Source organism: Lipotes vexillifer, unplaced genomic scaffold, assembly GCF_000442215.2.
Source record: "Lipotes vexillifer unplaced genomic scaffold, Lipotes_vexillifer_v1.1 scaffold1359, whole genome shotgun sequence".
NCBI lineage: Eukaryota > Metazoa > Chordata > Mammalia > Artiodactyla > Lipotidae > Lipotes > Lipotes vexillifer.
The window spans coordinates 1,509,045-1,526,943 of record NW_006771596.1 but is presented as its reverse complement, the minus strand read 5'-3'; the positions used below and the strand labels follow the sequence as shown (position 1 = coordinate 1,526,943).

The 17,899-nt window shown below is 51.6% G+C and overlaps 1 protein-coding gene across 1 annotated transcript; it reads right to left on the bottom strand.

The window, feature by feature from the left end:
- Positions 1-2,368: 2,368 nt before the first annotated feature.
- On the bottom strand, positions 2,369-6,794 carry RAMP3 (receptor activity modifying protein 3). The gene is made up of 3 exons (XM_007447034.1): positions 6,740-6,794; positions 6,450-6,582; positions 2,369-2,624 (listed from the first exon to the last, which is right to left on the bottom strand). The coding sequence occupies exons 1-3, from the start codon at positions 6,792-6,794 to the stop codon at positions 2,369-2,371; spliced, it is 444 nt and encodes a 147-aa protein (XP_007447096.1).
- Positions 6,795-17,899: the final 11,105 nt, after the last annotated feature.

Here is a 17,899-nt window from a genome sequence, read left to right as displayed (position 1 = left end):
ATACTCCGTGAGCCTGGGCGAGAACCCCGAGCTCCGGATGACATCTTGGCTCCAGTCTGGAGAGACCCTGCACTGAGAACCAGCAAACCTGGACCCCGACTCCAGGCTGCAGAGCTGGACTACTTCCAGCCTTGAAGTCTGTGATATTTGTTACCCAGCAGTAGGTGCTGACACAGCATCCCTGTGCGTTCTTCACCCGACACATTCAGCAGCCCCACTGCAGGTTCAAGGAAGCAAAGAACTGGGTTAGCCGTGCCCTGGTTTTGCCAATGAGCACAGTGAAAGACGAGAAGGCCAAGGGGCTGACAGAGCACGCAAAGGCATGACCAGTAGTCCACTGACCAGGATTCAGGCTGGGCGGGGGGGAAGGCAGAGAGCCAGAGCTGGACGGAGCTGGCCTAGGGGTCGGGGGTCTCAGTGGGGCCAGGAGGTCTCTAAAGTTAGCATAGGGAAGAAAGTGCACTGTAGAGCTAAGGGGGGTGGTCGGGTGGCCCGGTGCCTGGCCCAGGATTGCAAGGGTCACCACTCTTGGTAAGGGTGGGGTCCGCAGCCAAGAAGGGCCACTTGACGGCCATCTGCACACAGCAGCAGCCTCTTGGTGGGGGCCCAGCTTCTTATGGAACCCAGGAAGTGAGGACCCCTGGGGAGGGGAAGGCACACACAGCATGTGCTCCAGAGGCCCTCAAACACGGTGTGGCCAGGGCAAGCCAGGGGCTGGGCTGCACACCCATCAAGGCAGCCACGCCCCCCAGGACATCATCTGAGAAGTGGGCCAACATTTTAAAGGTTTGAGATGGTCTGAGACCCGTGAGCACTCTGACCCCGCACCCCGGCCTCCAGAGGCCATGTCACCTGTCAGACATCAAGCGAAGATGACCAGCGGAGGCTCAGGTAGCGGGAGATGCGCTGGAGTCACCGTGGGTTCACATTCAGACCACAGGCTTCTGTTCCTCGGCCGAAGCTGCCTCACGAAGCAGAAGTGCCAGGAGTTTCAGATTCTGTCCCTACACTGTGCCCCTACCCGCACCTCTGGGCACCTGGAGGGGACCAGCAGGCTCAGGGGACCACCACATCTCTGGGCAGGAAGGGGGGCGGGGCCTCTGACGGACACAGGGGCTGCCCTGCCACATTCTCTCCACGTCCACTCATAGCCATGGCCCACCTCTGGTCCCCAGCAAGACCGTGCTGAAGCCAACAGCCCACATCCAGAAGCCTCGGCCCCAGACCTGGAACATGGACAAGGTCCAGCGAGAGGTCTGCGGACAAAGTGCCCCCGCCAGCTGTTCCCAGGTCCCCAGGACCAGGTGCAGGTCTTGGCAAGCCCTAGGCGACCTTGAAATGCTGGAAGGATAGTCTCCCCTCCATCCTCAAAGCGCAGGGTGCCAGTGGGAAGCACAAAACCTCTGCAAGCTGGATGGGTAGATCCCTCCTGCCCGCCCACATTCCCCTGGTATGAAGTTCTCTTTGCCACTCTGAGCTCTGACATTTTGGAGCCTCAGGCACTCCCCATCTGTAAAATGGGCATGGGAGACTTGCCAGTTCTAAGAGGCCAGGTGGGGTCTCTGTGAATTCCCTGAAATAAAACTGGAAACCCCAGAAGTAGCATGACTCTTTACTCAGAGAAAGCACAGACATGGCAGACAGAGCTCAGCCAGAACGAGAGCGCAGGGGACCCCACCCAGAGGCCGTGCTCACAGCGGGGAACCGTTAGGAAGGCCCACCCAGCTCCAGCCCCTGGTGGTGGCCCCAGAAAGCAGGTCTCAGGCTGTGCTGTGGCTCCTTGGAACCCCCAACCCAACCCTCAGTCTTCCAGATCTCTAGGTGGGCTCCCTACCAAGAGGACTCAAAGCCTGCGAAGCGAGGACCTACAAAAACCCCCTCCCAATCTCTCTTCCCCCAGCCCCCAGCCAGGTGGGAATAGGCACACCTTTCCAGGGCGATGCTGGGGTGGGGCCAGGGCTGGGGGTGGAGTCAGAGTGGGAGGTGGGGCCAGGACTGGGGGTGGGGCCAGGGCTGGAGGTGGGGTCAGGGCCAGAGGTGGAGTCAGAACCAAGGGGTGGAGCCAGGGCTGGGCTGGGGCCAGGGGTAGAGTCAGTTGGGAGGCGGGGTCTGGCCGGGGCTGCAGATGGGGCACCACGGGACTCAGTGCTAGGAACCCCGAGTCCCCAGCCCAGCCTGGGACACCGCGGGCGAAGCAGCGGTGACTTGTGCCCAGCACGCAGGCTCCAGCCGCGGCACGTTTTCTTTCGCCAGCCCAAAGGCCGCCCAGGCAGGGTGGGGGGCAGCCGAAGGGTGTCCACCGGCTCTCCCAGCCCTGGAGAACTTTCTTCCGCTTCTCCAGGCGGGGCCCCTCGGACTTCCCGGGCCCTCACACCACCTGGTCGGTGCGTTTGCTGCGCCACACCACCACGCCGGTCATGGCGACGGCCAGCAGGACGGGCACTGCGATGAGCGGGATGAGAATTTCGTCTGGGGGGTCCTGCCAGTGTGGCCTGTCCACGGAGCAGTTCTGGAAGAACTGCCTGTGGACCCCAGCGATGAAGCTCTCCGCCAAGGGGTTGGGCCAGTAGCAGCCCACCACGTTGGTCTCCACCTCGGTGCAGTTGGTGAAGCTCTCGTAGTACCTGCAAAGGCAGAGGGCTTGACCGCCTGGCTCCTCTGCCCCTCCTCACTCTGGCCCTGACCGCCGGGAAAGTGGGGGGCAGTCCTGTCTGGCTGCCTGCTCTCGTCATGGCCCCAGGCCACAGGGGAAGACCTCCTGCTATGAGCCCTACTGGGCCTGCTGGGCCAGCAGGGTCCATCTCCCTGGCGTCCTTGCCCAGAGGTTCTCTGGCATGGAGACCCCATGCCCTGCTTCCCACCTCTAGGCCTCAGCCCCGCTTTCACCTTCCCTGAGCCCCCTCCCCAAGGTGCACAGACACGTTCTGCTCCCCTTCGCAGGCTGCCGCGTCACAAACTCGATTCCCCTCATGCCCACCCCAGCAGACAATGACCTCTGCACAGAGCCTGGTGTCATCGAGCCCAACTCTTGGCCCTCCCATCTTAAAACAGAGGCAGCAGAGCCCAGCAAGGAAACTCTGATGCCATGAGCTCCCCAAAATATCTCATGCCCCATCCTGCACCTCCTACGTCATCCCTGCCTCATCTTGGTCATCCACAGCGTCACCTGCTTCCTATGAGGACATGAAGTCCCAACGCCCAAGGTCTGGGCCAGCACTTCTCAGGTCTTCCCAGAGGGTACTCTGGGCCTGGCTTCTTTTTCCAAGACCAAGGGATGTGTGGAGTCACAGCCACTTGGACCTGCAAGGCCCTTGTCACCTAAGGCCACTCTATAGGCCCCCCGGGGAGGTCTCTCTGAGGCAGGCCGAGGGCCAGCAGCCTCCCAGTCAAGTCAGCCTGCCCTCATTTACCTGGTTTGAGGGAGCGTGTCCCACCTGTGAGCCCAGCCCCGGCCTGTCTTCCTCTCAGAAGTCACCTCCCCCAGCCCCCATCTGACAGGACACGTGGGATTCCCCCCGCCCCAGGGTCTTCCTGTCTGTGTCAGTCAACTGGAAAGGGCACTCAGCAAACCACCCATGAGGAGCCATGTCCATCCAGCGGGCAGGCTCTGGATGGTCCTTGAAGCCAACCAAGGGCTACAGCTACCAGGACCCAGAGTTCAGCCCCATGGCCAGCTGGCCTGGAATTAGTGGCCTCTGGGGGTGGTGGCCTAGGCTGGCAGCCCTTGTCCAAGGTGCTCTGGTGAGAGGGCTGGTCAGACACGTGGCAAGGTGCGCCAGCTCCACCACTGCCCACACTCTCTTGCAGCTAGCAGAGTGCTGCATGCGGGGCAGGTATGGGAGCGGGAGAGGCTCCTGCCTCAGGTCCCCACAGGCACCAGGCCCTGTGACCCCCCTCCTCCCTCCGGTGCGGACCCAGGGAGAGTGGCCTGGCCTGAGCAACAGGAAGGAACTGCTTCCTGCAAGGAGCTTCCTGTACAGAACCTCGTCTCTGCCTGGAAAGGCGGTGGGAAACAGGGCAGCTAATCACTCAACCAGGCCTTCGTAGTACCCACGCCTCCTGGCAGCCATGGGCAGTTTCCCAGTCCAGACGCTTGGGTTGCTGGTCAGGCACACGTCTGCCCTGCACCCCTCAGCTAACGCAGACAAGGGAGAGCCACACGAGGCAAAAGAGAGCGGGAAGCAAAGGGTACGGCCTGGAATCTGTGTGCAGAGCAATGATGTGGCCCCTGGGACATGCTCAGGCTCTGGAACACCACACCAGGCAGGTCCTCAGGCAAACCCATCACTCCTCAAGACCCACCCCTCCCACTGGGCCCCATCAGTGACCTGCCACCCCAGACAGAGCCTCGAACCGGACACCCTGCCAAGCCCCGGCCCACCCCAGGGCTCAGTAGGGCTGAAACGAAGCAGATGGAGCTGGGGGAAGCCCCACTGTGGACAGCAAGCCTGCAGGGGCTGGGGAGTGGTGTGTGGCCCGAGTGACCCCCATGCACGGAAAACAGCACAGTACGGCAGCTTAGGGGTCAGGCTGAAGAATCAATGTCCTTCAATCCCAGCTAGGCCACTGACCATCTTCCTGACTTTGCCCACGTTACTTAGCCTCCGTGAGCCTCAGTTTCCCCGCCTGTAAATGGGGTTCATAATTCTTATCGGATAAGGTGACTGAAAGGACCAAATGAGGTGAAGTGAATACACTTCTGGCAAGTGCCTGGCACATAGTAGGTGCTCAGTGAGGTCTCGGGGTGAGCCCCAAAGGCCAGGAATGGGGCAGAGCTGAGCACAACACCCATCTCCGTGGATCGACCTACGGGGCCAGGCGCAGAATGCCCACACCTGGTGCTTCCCAATAACACTGGGAAGTGGCTCCGAATTTTAGTAGCAAACACGTTTAGGATAAAAGACACCGAAAGGTCGGGCACTCAGGCACATGGCAAGAGCTGTAGAGGCCAACTCCCACATCCCAGCATCCCGCCCTTCCCTGGGCTGGGGAGGCAGAAGGCAGGGACGCACACATTTGCACACACATTTGCACACACAGCTCCCAAGCCCTGTTAACTCGCCAGCCCAAGTTCAGGCTGGAGATGAAATCAGGGTGTCCTTCACAAGGAAGCTGCTGTTTGTGTGACATCACAGAACCAGGGTCACGACAGGGTCTGTGCTTCCCAAGCGTCCCCTGGTCACCCAGGGCCTCCCCATGTCCTCCCTTCAGTCTGGCTTCCAGAGCAAGAGACGACGCAGCCATAGGCCAGATGGGAAAGGGGGATGCAGAGGCCAGGAGCGAAGCAAACCGCCCCCGTCACACTCCCTCTCCCGCCAGGCACATTTTCCTACTCAGGTGGATGTCGGCCCCTCTCTCTCCAACTCCCAGACCCCCCTCCTGGCTTCCCCCTCTGCTGTCCTCAGGCCCCAGGGCTGGATGTCTGATCTCCTCACTGAGGCTTTAGCAGGTGACAAAGGCACAGGATGGGAAGCGCCCACCTCATCCTCCCTTACCCCTGACCCCTGTGTGTCCACTCCAGGCTTGGCGTCCAGGCCAGGCTCAGAGGACAAGAGGAAGCCTGGCCAAGCCCCTTCCCGAGCCCCCAGCCCCCTTTCCCAGCAGACACAGAAATTTCATAGCGTTTGGTTCAGCGAACGACTATGTCTGCGAGGGGCCTGCCACTGTCCCCTGGGGAGTTGGGTGTGGAAGCCCCTAGAACAGCCACTGGGGGCAGAGAGCACAGGGGCTGGGGTCTTGGAGGGGAAAGGGCTGATGCAACTGAGCAAACCCGGGGCTCCCAGGGAGGATGGGGCCTCCAGGCAGGCGCGGCTCACAGGACAGTGTGAGTCTGCTGCGGCCGCCAGCAGCGCACCAGGTTGAGATGGCCAAGTGGGAAGTGGAGGAGGGCGGGCACAGCCCGTTGGTGATTTCTGAGGAGGTGAAAGGGCCACCTTGACACTTGATGCTAGGTGTGACCAGAGGAGATCAAAAACCTCGGGAGCTTCTAGAACGTGGGGCCCTCTGTGGTGAGGCACTGCTCCCGCCGCACCAGGCAGAAACCAGCGGGGTTCAGTTTCTCTGGGGTCCACTGGTCCTGACTACAAACCCAGCCCTGGCCGGTGCTGTGAAGAAAACCCAAAATGACAATTTCCACCCAGCATGGACCGTGAAGAGAGGCAGGCACGCCAGGGCAGGGCACTAACCCAATTCAGGAAGGGCAGTGGGTGTCAGGGTTTCCCAGAGACATGACCTCGCTCAGAGGAATGGGAGACACACAGCCTGGAGTGTCCAGTTTGGAGCTGCCAGTGTGGTCCGTGAGGGGAGCGGAGGGCTGTGAGGCTTGGAGTGGACCTCGGAGCATGCGGGGCACAGATGCCGAGGGCAGGGCGTGGACGGGGCGAGGGCGGGGCGTGGGCGGGGCGAGGGCGGGGCGAGGGCAAGCCCAGTGCCTGAGCAGGGACACTCACACGATGAACTCCGACAAGTTGCACCACTTCCAGACCTCCACCTTCTTCATCCTTTCAGCAAAGGTCTGGCCGCAGTGGGGCAGCATGGCCAGCATGCGCTTCTCATTGCAGCCGCCCACTGGGGGACACTCGCCTAGAGAGGAGACAGCCGTGAGCGCTGCTGGAATTGCTGGCATGAGCCTTGAAGGGCTCCTGTTGATGTCCCTCAAGGCCAGCTGGGGTCTTCCTCCTTCACCTTGACCTCCATGTGACCCGGGGAGGTTGAAGCCAGTGCAGAAAGAGTGACCCACTTGGAGGCATCCAGGAGACGGGACCCAGAGGGCCCGTGGCCTCCCAGGGCGGCATGGGAAGAAGCAGGTAAGAGAACAGCATGCAGAGGGACAGGGTTCCCGGGAGTGGAGAGGTTGAGGGCTGACGGAGTCCGGGCTGGGTGGGGGCAGGGAGCAGGGGCGACCACTGCACCTCGAGGGTGAGGGCACCTGGAGCACGTCCCAGGAAGCGTTCTGAGAGTCTGATGACAGTCCCAGGCCTCTGGGCAGCGACAGAGGCCCCTTGACAGTAAGGACTGCCCACCCTGTCAAAGCCACCCCCTTGAACTCCAGGAGGCCAGGGGCTGAGGGCTGCAGGGTCCAGCACCAGCGGCCAGGCCTTTGAACACTCTTGGGGTCTGGCAGGACCCCTGCCCCAGGATTTCTCATCACTCTTCCTGAACTCTGCTCCCAACACTTCCTGTCCCCTCCACCCCCAGAGAACACCCTCCTCCCACTGGGAACACCCGCCTGTCTGACCCTCAGGACACGTCCCCCACCCTCTCCAGGCACCCGATTTCCAGGGGTCAGTTCCCCTCCTCGTAATCTTCCCTCTCATGACCTCCAGCTTTGGCTCCCATCATATAATCAAGAGAAAGCCCTGCTGTGCATGTCCTGGAGTATGTATGTTGTATTGATATATGTATTTGTGTGCATCTATGTGTGTGTGTGTGTGTGTGTGTCTTTGTGTATGCTGCCCTGCCGTGTGTGTCTTGGTGTGTGTGTGTTGTGTTCACATCTGTGTGTGTTGTGTGTGTAGGTATATCTGCCCTGCCATGTGTACCCTGACGTATGTATGTGTGTATGTATATATGTGTACTGCCCTGCCGTGTGTGTCCTGATGTGTGTATGTGTGTTGTGTGTATATGTATGTCTGTGTGGTATGTGTGTTTGTACATGTGTGTGTCTATGTTCACACTGCCCTACTGTGTGTATGTGGTGTATGTGTGCCTATGTGGGACTCACAACTTCACAACTTACAATAATCTTACAATAATGAAGACAGTGTGGCACTGGCATAAGGGTAGACATATAGATCAATGGAATAAAATTGAGAGTCCAAGAATCAACCTTCATTTTAGAATAAAATTATTTTCTATAAATGTACCAAGACAATTCACCAGGGAAAGAATAGTCTTTTCAACAAATGGTGCTGGAACTACTGTATATACACACGCAAGAGAATAAAGTTAGACCCTTTCCTCACAATTTACACAAAAATTAACTCAAAACATATAAGAGAGCTAAATGTAAGAGCTAAACTATAAAAATTCTTAGGATAAAAGGAGAAAGTCTTTGTGTCCTTGTATAAGACAAAGTCTTCTTAAATATGGCACCAAAAGCACAAACAACAACAGAAGAAGACAGAAAGTGAACTATATCAAATTTTTTAACTTTTGTGCTTCAAAAGATACCATCAAGAGAGTGAAAAGACAACCCACCGAATGAAAGAAAATGTATGAAAATCATATTTCTGATAAGGGGCTTGTATCTAGAATAGATGAAGAGCTCTTATGACTCTATAAAAAGAGAGCAATGACCCATTTAAAGATAGGCAAAGGATCTGAATAAACATTTCTCCAAAAATATACACAAATGACCAATAAGCACATGAGAAGATAATGAACATCGTTAGCCATCATAGAAATGCAAGTCAAAACCATAGTCAGATATCACTTCACACCCCACAAGATAGCTATTATCAAAAAGATCTAAGAGAGGTGGGGGGAGGGGAGGGGAGGGGAGAAAAAAAAAGATCTAACAAATGTTGGTGAAGATGTGGAGAAATTTGAACACTCATATGCTGCTGGTAGAAACGTAAAATGATGCAGCCACATTGAAGAATAGTTTCCTTATAGCTGATTCACTTTGTTGTAAAGCAGAAACTAACACACCATTGTAAAGCAATTATACCCCAATAAAGATGTTAAAAAAAGAAAAAAGAAAAAAGAAAAATAGTTTCCTGGCAGTTTCTCAAAATGTTAAAAATACAATTACTCTATGACCCCACAGTTACACTACTAGATGCAGTAGTGTAATTTTTTTCCATAAGAGAATGAAATACCGACATGTGCTCCAACTTGGATAAACCTTGAAAACATTATGTTAAGTGAAAGATGCCAGTCACAAAATACCACATATTGTATGATTCCATTTAACGAAATCTGCAGAATAGCCAAATGTATAGAGGCAGAGTGCAGATTAGATTACTTAAGGCCAAGGGGGTTGGTGGAATGGGTCATCACTGCTAATGAGCATGGAATTTATTTAGGAGTGATGAAATGTTCCCAACTGGATTGTGGTGACAGTTGCAAAACTCTGTAAATACACTAAAACACACTGAACTATATACTTTAAATGGGTGAATGTGTGGTATGTGAGTTATATCTCAAAAAGCTTTTTTAAAAAATAAAAGCTTTTGGGGCTTCCCTGGTGGCACAGTGGTTGAGAGTCCGCCTGCCGATGCAGGGGACACGGGTTCGTGCCCCGGTCCGGGAAGATCCCACATGCCGCGGAGCGGCTGGGCCCGTGAGCCATGGCCGCTGGGCCTGCGCGTCCGGAGCCTGTGCTCCGCAGCAGGAGAGGCCACAACGGTGAGAGGCCCGCGTACCGCAAAAAAAATAAAAATAAAAAAATAAAAGCTTTTTCAAACATTCAAAAGTTGAAAGAAGGTATTACAAGCACAGTCAAACTTCAAGTAATATTTAAGAATTTCCTTTAGGGAGAAGGAAAATAACATCAGAAGTAAATATTGATCTTCACAAAGGAATGAAGAGCACCATAAATTGTAACTCTAGGATTAAATATATAAAATTTGTTTCTAAATATTTAAATCTTTTTAAAGATAACTGACTGTGAAAACAAAAACAATAACATATTGTGGGGACTTCCCTGGTGGCGCAGTGGTTGAGAATCCACCTGCCAGTGCAGGGGACACAGGTTCAATCCCTGGTCCGGGAAGATCCCACATACCGCGGAGCAACTAAGCCAGTGAGCCACAACTACTGAAGCCCACGCACCTACAGCCCGTGCTCCACAACAAGAGAAGCCAGCACAATGAGAAGTCCGCGCACCGCAATGAAGAGTAGCCCCCGCTCGCTGCAACTAGAGAAAGGCCGCGTGCAGCAACGAAGACCCAACGCAGCCAAAAGTAAACAAATAAATTTATAAAAATAAATAAATAATGTATTGTGGATTTACAACTTGAGTTTAAATAAAATGTATGACAGTGATAATATAAAGGGCAAAAATGGAAGGTTCTTGTGCTATACGTGAATTGATATAATATCATTTAAGAGACTGAGTCTCTCAGGGTGACCCCGTGAGGTGTCTGACTTGGCCGCACACCAGACTCACCTAGGCCACAGCCCAGGCCCTGAGACAGGGACCAAGAATCGGTGTTTGTTAAACTGCCCCTACGCCCACATAATTCCAACGTGCCGTCAGAGCCGAGAACAAGTGGGAAGAGCAATGCTTGCTCCCAGTTACGTGCACACAGGCACGTGGAGATCTTGTGCAATGAAGATTCTGACCCTGCAGGCCTGGGGCACCAAGATGCTAATCTGTGACAAGCTCCAGGTGGGTGATGCGAGACCCAGGCCCGCAATCTGCAGAGTAAGAGACAGAAAATGGGAGCGCTGAAACCAAGAGTCAGAGGGGAGTCAGACAGCCCCGTGGCTCTGCTCCCCAGCCCAGACGCACTCATTCTCCTCTCTGAGGCTCGGTTTCCCTATCTGGAAATGGAGCCGTGACACCTGCCATGACACCTCCTTGCCCGGCTTCCCTCCGCTTCAGTACTGACCAATGTCCACTGAGTGCCCTGTCCTAAGTGTGGTCCAGCTCGCCGAGCCCTGCAACAGCCCGACAAGACTGTGCCACTGTGACCGGGGAAAGTCATCGACCTGCTCAGTAACACGGTAGGGGACCAAACCCAGGTGCAGCCCTGGGTCTAGGGCTGTGCAGGCCCGCAGTTAGTGACTTTAGGGAATGCAGGCTCTCAGGCTGAGGTAGAGGCAGATGATGAGAAAGCAACCTATGCTCCTTTCTCCCACTGGCTGCCCTGTTCCAAAGGCATCTTTTCCCCGCAGCTCACTGACAGGCTCCCCACCACAGGCTCTGAAAGTCCACCTGATGTTCTCTACATCCAGCCCTTGTACCCATTCCTGGGCCTGGTCTTGTCATCCCCCGACAGTATCCTCTCAGTACCCTTCATGGCTGTCCTGGGCTCCACCCTCCTCCCACATGGGCATGGGCCAGGCAAGTCTCACACTGTTCGCCCCTGTTGGCTGCTGCCTCTCCTCCCAGCCATGGCCCGACTGGATCTGGCCCGTCTAGACCACCTGGGCCACCATCTAGACCCAACTGAACCTGGATCCATGGACCTGGATGACCTGGACTTTAATCCTCTGGACCTGAACCCCCTGGACCCCTTGGGCCTTGAATACCTGGACCCTGGACCTCCTAGATGCCCCCTGGACCTTGAATACCTGGACCCCCTGGACCTCTTGGACCCCTTGGACCTGGACCCCTGGACCTGGAACACCTAGACATCCTCAGCCTGACCCAACCGCCACCTGTCGGATCACTGAGACCCAGCCCAGGGCTTTCTCCTCCTCCCCTCCCACTTCTCCCCACTACTGGAGCCTCTTCCTCCTCTTCCTTCCTGCTTCCTAATGGACAGAATCTCCATGAACCCAGAATCTCCATGTGTCCCAGAATTGCCACATACCCAGCACCACAGGGGCCTGGCCAGGGCAGGTTGAGAATGTATCATCAAGGACCACGTGACATCCTAAGGCAGGTTTCCTGGGATAACTTCTCCCGCCCATGGGGGCGGGGGGGGGGGGATGCTGTGACGATGCACAGGGCAGGCACCATGGGACACCTGTCTGATCAACCATGAAGGGGTGGGGAGACTTGTAATTACAGCACCATTTCTTTTTTTTTTATTTTTTTTTTATTTTTGCTGTGTTGGGTCTTCGTTTCTGTGCGAGGGCTTTCCCTAGTTGCGGCGAGCGGGGGCCACTCTTCATTGCGGTGCGCGGGCCTCTCACTATCGCGGCCTCTCTTGTTGCGGAGCACATGCTCCAGACGCGCAGGCTCAGTAGTTGTGGCTCACGGGCCTAGTTGCTCCGTGGCATGTGGGATCCTCCCAGACCAGGGCTTGAACCCGTGTCCCCTGCATTAGCAGGCAGATTCTCACACACTGTGCCACCAGGGAAGCCTATGGCACCATTTCTGATGCACAGGCTTAAGGGGCTGCCAGCCAAACCCAACAACCTGCCCTGTGTTATAACAGTGAGGTAAAGATGCAGATTCCTGACAACACCAAGAAAGTGTGTTGCTGCCACCCACTCAAGCTACCAGCTGCATTAGTAAAGGAATTAAATTGAAATAGAAAACCATTTCAGTTGGTTCCATCAGGGAAACAAAGAAAATGCAGGGCTGTGTTCCTTTTGTCTAGGGGACTTCCAGACTCTGGGAGATGATAAACAGCCGAACAGATGCATTTCCAAGAGAAAGGCCTTTTACGACCAGTCATTTGGAAATGAAATACAGGAGCTCTCGTTCTCCTCTGGTGCAAATCAGCATCTAGCAGACTTGGCAGGCTATGCAGCGATGGGCCATGGTCAGTAGGGCTGTGGGAGGGTGTGGTTTCTGAAAGGTTCTGCCCCCAGTCCCTGCAGTCTGAGGAGTTCCCTCCCCACCCTGGACCTCAGTTTCTGTATCTATATGATAAATAGGGACGTCAGAGGACCTTCAAACACCTCTCGGCTAACCACCTCTTTGCAATCACTGCATCACTGGGGTACTTGATATCCAGCCACTGCATCTGGGCTCCTTTGAGTCCACAGAATCCAATGTGACAGGAGGTGGCTCAACAGCAGGACAACATTACTCCCACCAGTGACAAAAACAGTGACAGTGACATGTTCATACACATACACACTGGCATGGGCACTCTGTCTGGGGGTGCTGTGAGCCCCTGGTAGCCACAGCTGCTAGCAAACTCAAGTGCCCACAGAATGTGTGCCAGGCACTGATGGGAGCGTCCCATACATACAACCCTTTCATTCCACACTCTTGGTCCCCGCACGTCGTTATGGGGACTGAACTCATTGAATCCAAATGGAAATCACAACAGCCCTTTATAGTTTGCTATTCCTGCATCCACACTAGAGGGGGGGGAAACTGAAGCTAAGGGCCAGTAAGTAAGTGTCTCATAATCTTGGGGTTAAGCTGCTGCAAAGGGAGGCCCCCAGAATTCACACCCAGACACAAGGGGCTGGTCAAGGGCTAGGCATGAAACTGAGCAGTAGGCCTTGGGTTAATTAGTAGAACTTCAACCAAAAGTGAAAAAGGATGGGGGGAGAGGCTTTTTAAACTCAAGTCAGTAAATTTAACTTAGTCCAACTATTATTTTTGGTTTTACACTGGCCAGGTGAATTGCCATGACACACAATGCCCTGATTCCCTATCTTTCCATTTGTATGTTGTTTGTTGTTAAAAAGAGGGAACCTCATTTGGGTAAGTCGAGGGAATTGTTGGACTTCACACTTCTGTTCTTGTGCTACAAGAGTTGAATTTTGTTCTTTGTGTGTATCTTTGCATTTCTCTTGGGCATAAGTGTGACTTCTATGGGAAACGAAATTTGTTTTCTGAATGCAGCACCTCAGGGTGCATCCTCCAGAAGTGGACCACTTCCAGTTGCAAACCAATGAAATGTAAAAAGATGATTACCCTTTGTAATACAACCTGGCCATAATACTCCCTAGATTCAGGGGGAAAAATTTGCCCTTTAATGGGTCCCTAAACTACGCTACTATTATGCATTAGAGCTATTTCACAATAGAGAGGAAAAATGGGATAAGATTTATAAACTAATAAGTTTTGTATTGAAGTAAATACCTGATTCATGAATAAGTTTTAAAATGAGGGTATGGGACTTCCTGGTGGTGCAGTGGTTAAGAATCTGCCTGCCAATTCAGGGGACACGGGTTCCATCCCTGGTCCAGGAAGATCCCTGATGCCACAGAGCAAATAAGCCCGTGCGCCACACTACTGAGCCTGCACTCTAGAGACCATGAGCCACAACTACTGAGCCCAACTGCCACAACTACTGAAGACCACACACCTAGAGCCCGTGCTCCACAACAAGAGAAGCCACCGCAATGAGAAGCCCACGCACCGCAATGAAGAGTAGCCCCCACTCGCCGCAACTAGGGAAGCCCACGCACAACAACGAAGACCCAACGCAGCCATAAATAAATAAATAAATAAATAATTTAATTTAATGAAGCTATGAGATCTCTGCCTATCTGGATATATGTATGTCTATGTATACATTATAATTATATGTCTTTATCTTTGGACAGTATTACCAAAACTAATTTGTAAATGAGCTCTACTTAATTGGCTTAAAGAAAAGTAAGTGCTTACAAATCAAACATTTCTAAATACAACAAAAAACTAACCAAAATGAATTTCAGGTTCATGTGATCTGGGGAATGTTCAGTATTAAATTAATATCCAGCATTAAAGTTAGTTTAAGTATAGTTAATACAGACATGTCTTTAGAGTCATCAATGTTAGGTATGATAATTTTATTGTACCTAGGTTTACTGAAAGTCAGTAAATTCATATTATATCTATTGAAAAAATTGTCAACAGGAAAATTAATTTTGTATGATGACACTGTCATAAGTAAAAAAAATAGAGATAAGTGGTATAGAAGCTTTTAGGTGAACTCTTTAGAAGTAATTATGTTTTAGTCTTTCCAGATTCTTAGTAACTTGAAACTTTTGAGTTTTGCTGAATTAAGTTAAATGATAAAAATTTCTTGAAGGTCTAGGTCATTTTTAAGATAAAGTGCTGGAACATTGATTGCTAGACAAGTCTATCTTCTTTTGTCTTATGAGAGAAAAAAAAAAACTAAAGATGTTTGGGTTTATTAGACACACATCTTGAACCACTTAAAAGAGAGAAATTGTGCTATAAAAACGTATTTTTTAAAAAATGTTTTTAGAGGTTAGAGAATATGTTTATAAGTTTGCCAATCAGAAAACATTGGTATAACAAACAGTTCAGTTAGTTGGCTTTTGGTTTTTGCTGGCGATTAAGGTTTTAAAGGGTTAAAAATTCTAATAAATATGCGATTAAACTATTAAAAATAATAAGGAAATCATTTCAGAATGTAAAGAAAATATGTTGTCAGCAAGAGAAGGATGGAGATATTTTTGTTAAAGAAAAAGGGAAAATAATTTTGTCCTAGAGCTCATTGTTTCTAGATGGGAAAAAATAAGGGACAAACTTATATAGATACAGAAAGTTGTAGAAGGTTTATGGAAAAGGAACCTTAAGAAAAGAGTTTTGTGCATGCTCAGGATTGATTGAGATTAGATTGAATTTAAAAGCAAACTAATACAGGATTAGAGTTTGTTTTTCCTCTCTCTGTTAAGAGAACAAAGTTCTCCTGGAATATTGAGCTGCTTTGATAACAGATTGTAAGTTTCTTTCTCTAGCTAACTTTGAGTTTCCCAAAGGGCCCCTGAGCCATCTCAGAAAGACATATTAAACTAATTAAGATTATTTGGTCTATTAAACTACATGGAAAACATTATATGAAAAAATTTCTCTAATAAAGTTGTCACAGAGTATAACTACTCATGACATGTATCACTGCTTGCTTTAAGTCTACTGCTTGGAGCACGTGCAATGTTTGTGTGACAATTTGATATAATTGATAAGATGTATAACCTATAAAATGTTTCCCTGTCAACATACCTTTGTAGCTGTTTGTTATGTCTGATTAGTTTTCCCCCAACGTGGATAACTAGGCAAACATATAAACAAAAAGTAGGAGTAGCACCAAGGAACATGACAGACCGAGGGCAGGCAGCAAACACAATCAAGGGACAGATACTTTGATCATCAGTGCTTTCTACTGAAAGATTTGCAATCAAAAGGGGGAAATGACAGAAGAAATTTTCACATATTGAGGTATAGGGAAGTCTTTCTGGTTTACATGATTTAACTCAAATTTTATGCTAATTTAAAACAGCCTTTTTGTGGTCTATTAAACATACATTGTATGTCTGCTTTAACCATTAAGGGAAAAAATACATTTGGAGAATAGTACAAACATGCATTTTGATTATTATCCTCATTGTAATATATCTACTAATTTTCAAATGTTTGTCTAGGTGCTATGACAAAGCAATCAAAGAGGGAAGTAATGTTTTCATAATACAAAATATTGATGCTAAGCTTGGAAATAGGGACTATTTCCAACTCTGTGTCCAATTCCCCAAATTGAGGCAGGACTAGGCCTCATTTCACCAGGAAGTAACCAGAGTGATCATCACCCCATTCCCTCAAAGATTTGGGAAAAGTTAAAACAAAAACGGAACTAAAACCGAGTTCCTCTGCCAAGTTTGTGATTAACCTTTCTATCCAAAACTTTATTCCCTTTCATATTCTGCACCTCTTCCTCCTCAGGATTGGAAAATATCAAAGAAAAGGGGGGCCTGAAACCAAGCAGGGCTCTGTAGGACCCTCACAGTTACAGAAGCCCTTCTGGGTCCCCTGTTTCTTGTTTGTAGAAAAAAGCTTTAGTCTCCTAGGGGCCTCCCCTGAGTCACAAAAGCCTGGCTCAAGAATTAATGATTGGGGCTTCCCTGGTGGCGCAGTGGTTGAGAGTCCGCCTGCCGATGCAGGGGACACGGGTTCGTGCCCCGGTCTGGGAAGATCCCACATGCCGCGGAGCGGCTGGGCCCGTGCGCCATGGCCGCCGAGCCTGCGCGTCCGGAGCCTGTGCTCCGCAACGGGAGAGGCCACGACAGTGAGAGGCCCGCGTACCACAAAAAAAAAAAAAAAAGAATTAATGATTGAAAGGATGTAGACATGTAGTGACAAAAATAGCAGTTAGGCCTAGAGAATGGTAACAATTTAAAGAGAAAATCAGCCATATAGCAGTCACAGAATCTTTATTTCCTCCCTGAAGAAGACAGATAACAGTGTCTGATGCATACTCCTGAGTTGTTTTGTACATACTTGATAAAAACCGCTACCAGAGGGGAAAAGCTACCTGCATGATGATCAGACTGTAGCCATGACACAAGCGGCTCCATCTGTTCTGCACGCAGTCTCCTGCACGTCCTGCAAGCTTTCCTTTAAAAGCTCCTGCCCTCTGATTGGCAACGCAGAGTTGGCTTGGGGGATGCTAGTCTGCCGTCTTCCTAGGTTCCTGGATTCCTGAATAAAGCATCTCTTTTCCCCCACCAACTCCTGTCTCTCGAACATTGACTTTTGAGCAGTGAGCAGCCAAACCTGAGTTCAGTTTTGGCTCCGGCTGGAAACAGACACAGAGGCAGAGGCCCAGCTGAGTGGACTCCTGCTTGACCTCACTACCCCAGGGCCCTGCACAGCAGCAACTGCTTCTGAATTAGGGTTTGTAATTTTCAAAGAAGCACCTTCCCTGATGGGCCCTTCAGAGCCCCTGATGGGCCCCTATGGTCAAGAGGAACCGGCCCCCCTGTGGCCCTGCGCCCTGGGAAGCCAGGCCCCCCACTTGGCACAGCTCAGAGGCAGCTCAGGGACAGCAGGGTGTCAGGATCCAGAACATAGACAGCCGGCAGCCCTGAAACCCTCCTTCAAGATGCAGCAGCCTCCAGGGCTGATATGGCCCCCATCCCACCTATGACAAAGCAGAGGCAGGTTTGCCTCTCCCTGCATCTCCCTGACTCAGTCAGGAGCCAGTTCCTGAGGCCCTCACTCTGACCAGACCAGCACCGGGCTGTGTCTGCTGAGAGGCTGGCCTGGTCCCCACCCCTGGCTGGGGAGCCTGAGCCCAGGCTCCATGGGAGGGGGACACTGGGACCAACAAGACAAGACAAGGTGGCCTCCAGAACCGTGCCAACATGAGCCCAAGATTATTAACACAGACGATTTCTGCACAGGATCTGCCTTTGGTCCTTCTCAACTCCATGCCACAGGCGGGTGAGGAGAACCTCAGCTTCCCTCATAGTGAAGCAAAGGATTCCTCTTCCATTGCAAGGACCAAAATCTCCATCCAAGAGCTTTGTATTTGAAGGTTGCTGAAATGCCACATCAGTGCACTCCTGATTTCTGGAAGCCACCAAT

Bases quoted from the DNA above. Each gene is read 5' to 3' on its own strand.
- RAMP3 (XM_007447034.1), bottom strand. From the start codon at position 6,794: ATGCCGCCCTGGGAGGCCACGGGCCCTCTGGGTCCCGTCTCCTGGATG. The intron at 6,583-6,739 runs GTGGGTCACTCT...TCTCCTCTCTAG, and splicing joins CGTCTCCTGGATGCCTCCAA to GCGAGTGTCCCCCAGTGGGC. The intron at 2,625-6,449 runs GTGAGTGTCCCT...CTGCCTTTGCAG, and splicing joins AACTTGTCGGAGTTCATCGT to GTACTACGAGAGCTTCACCA.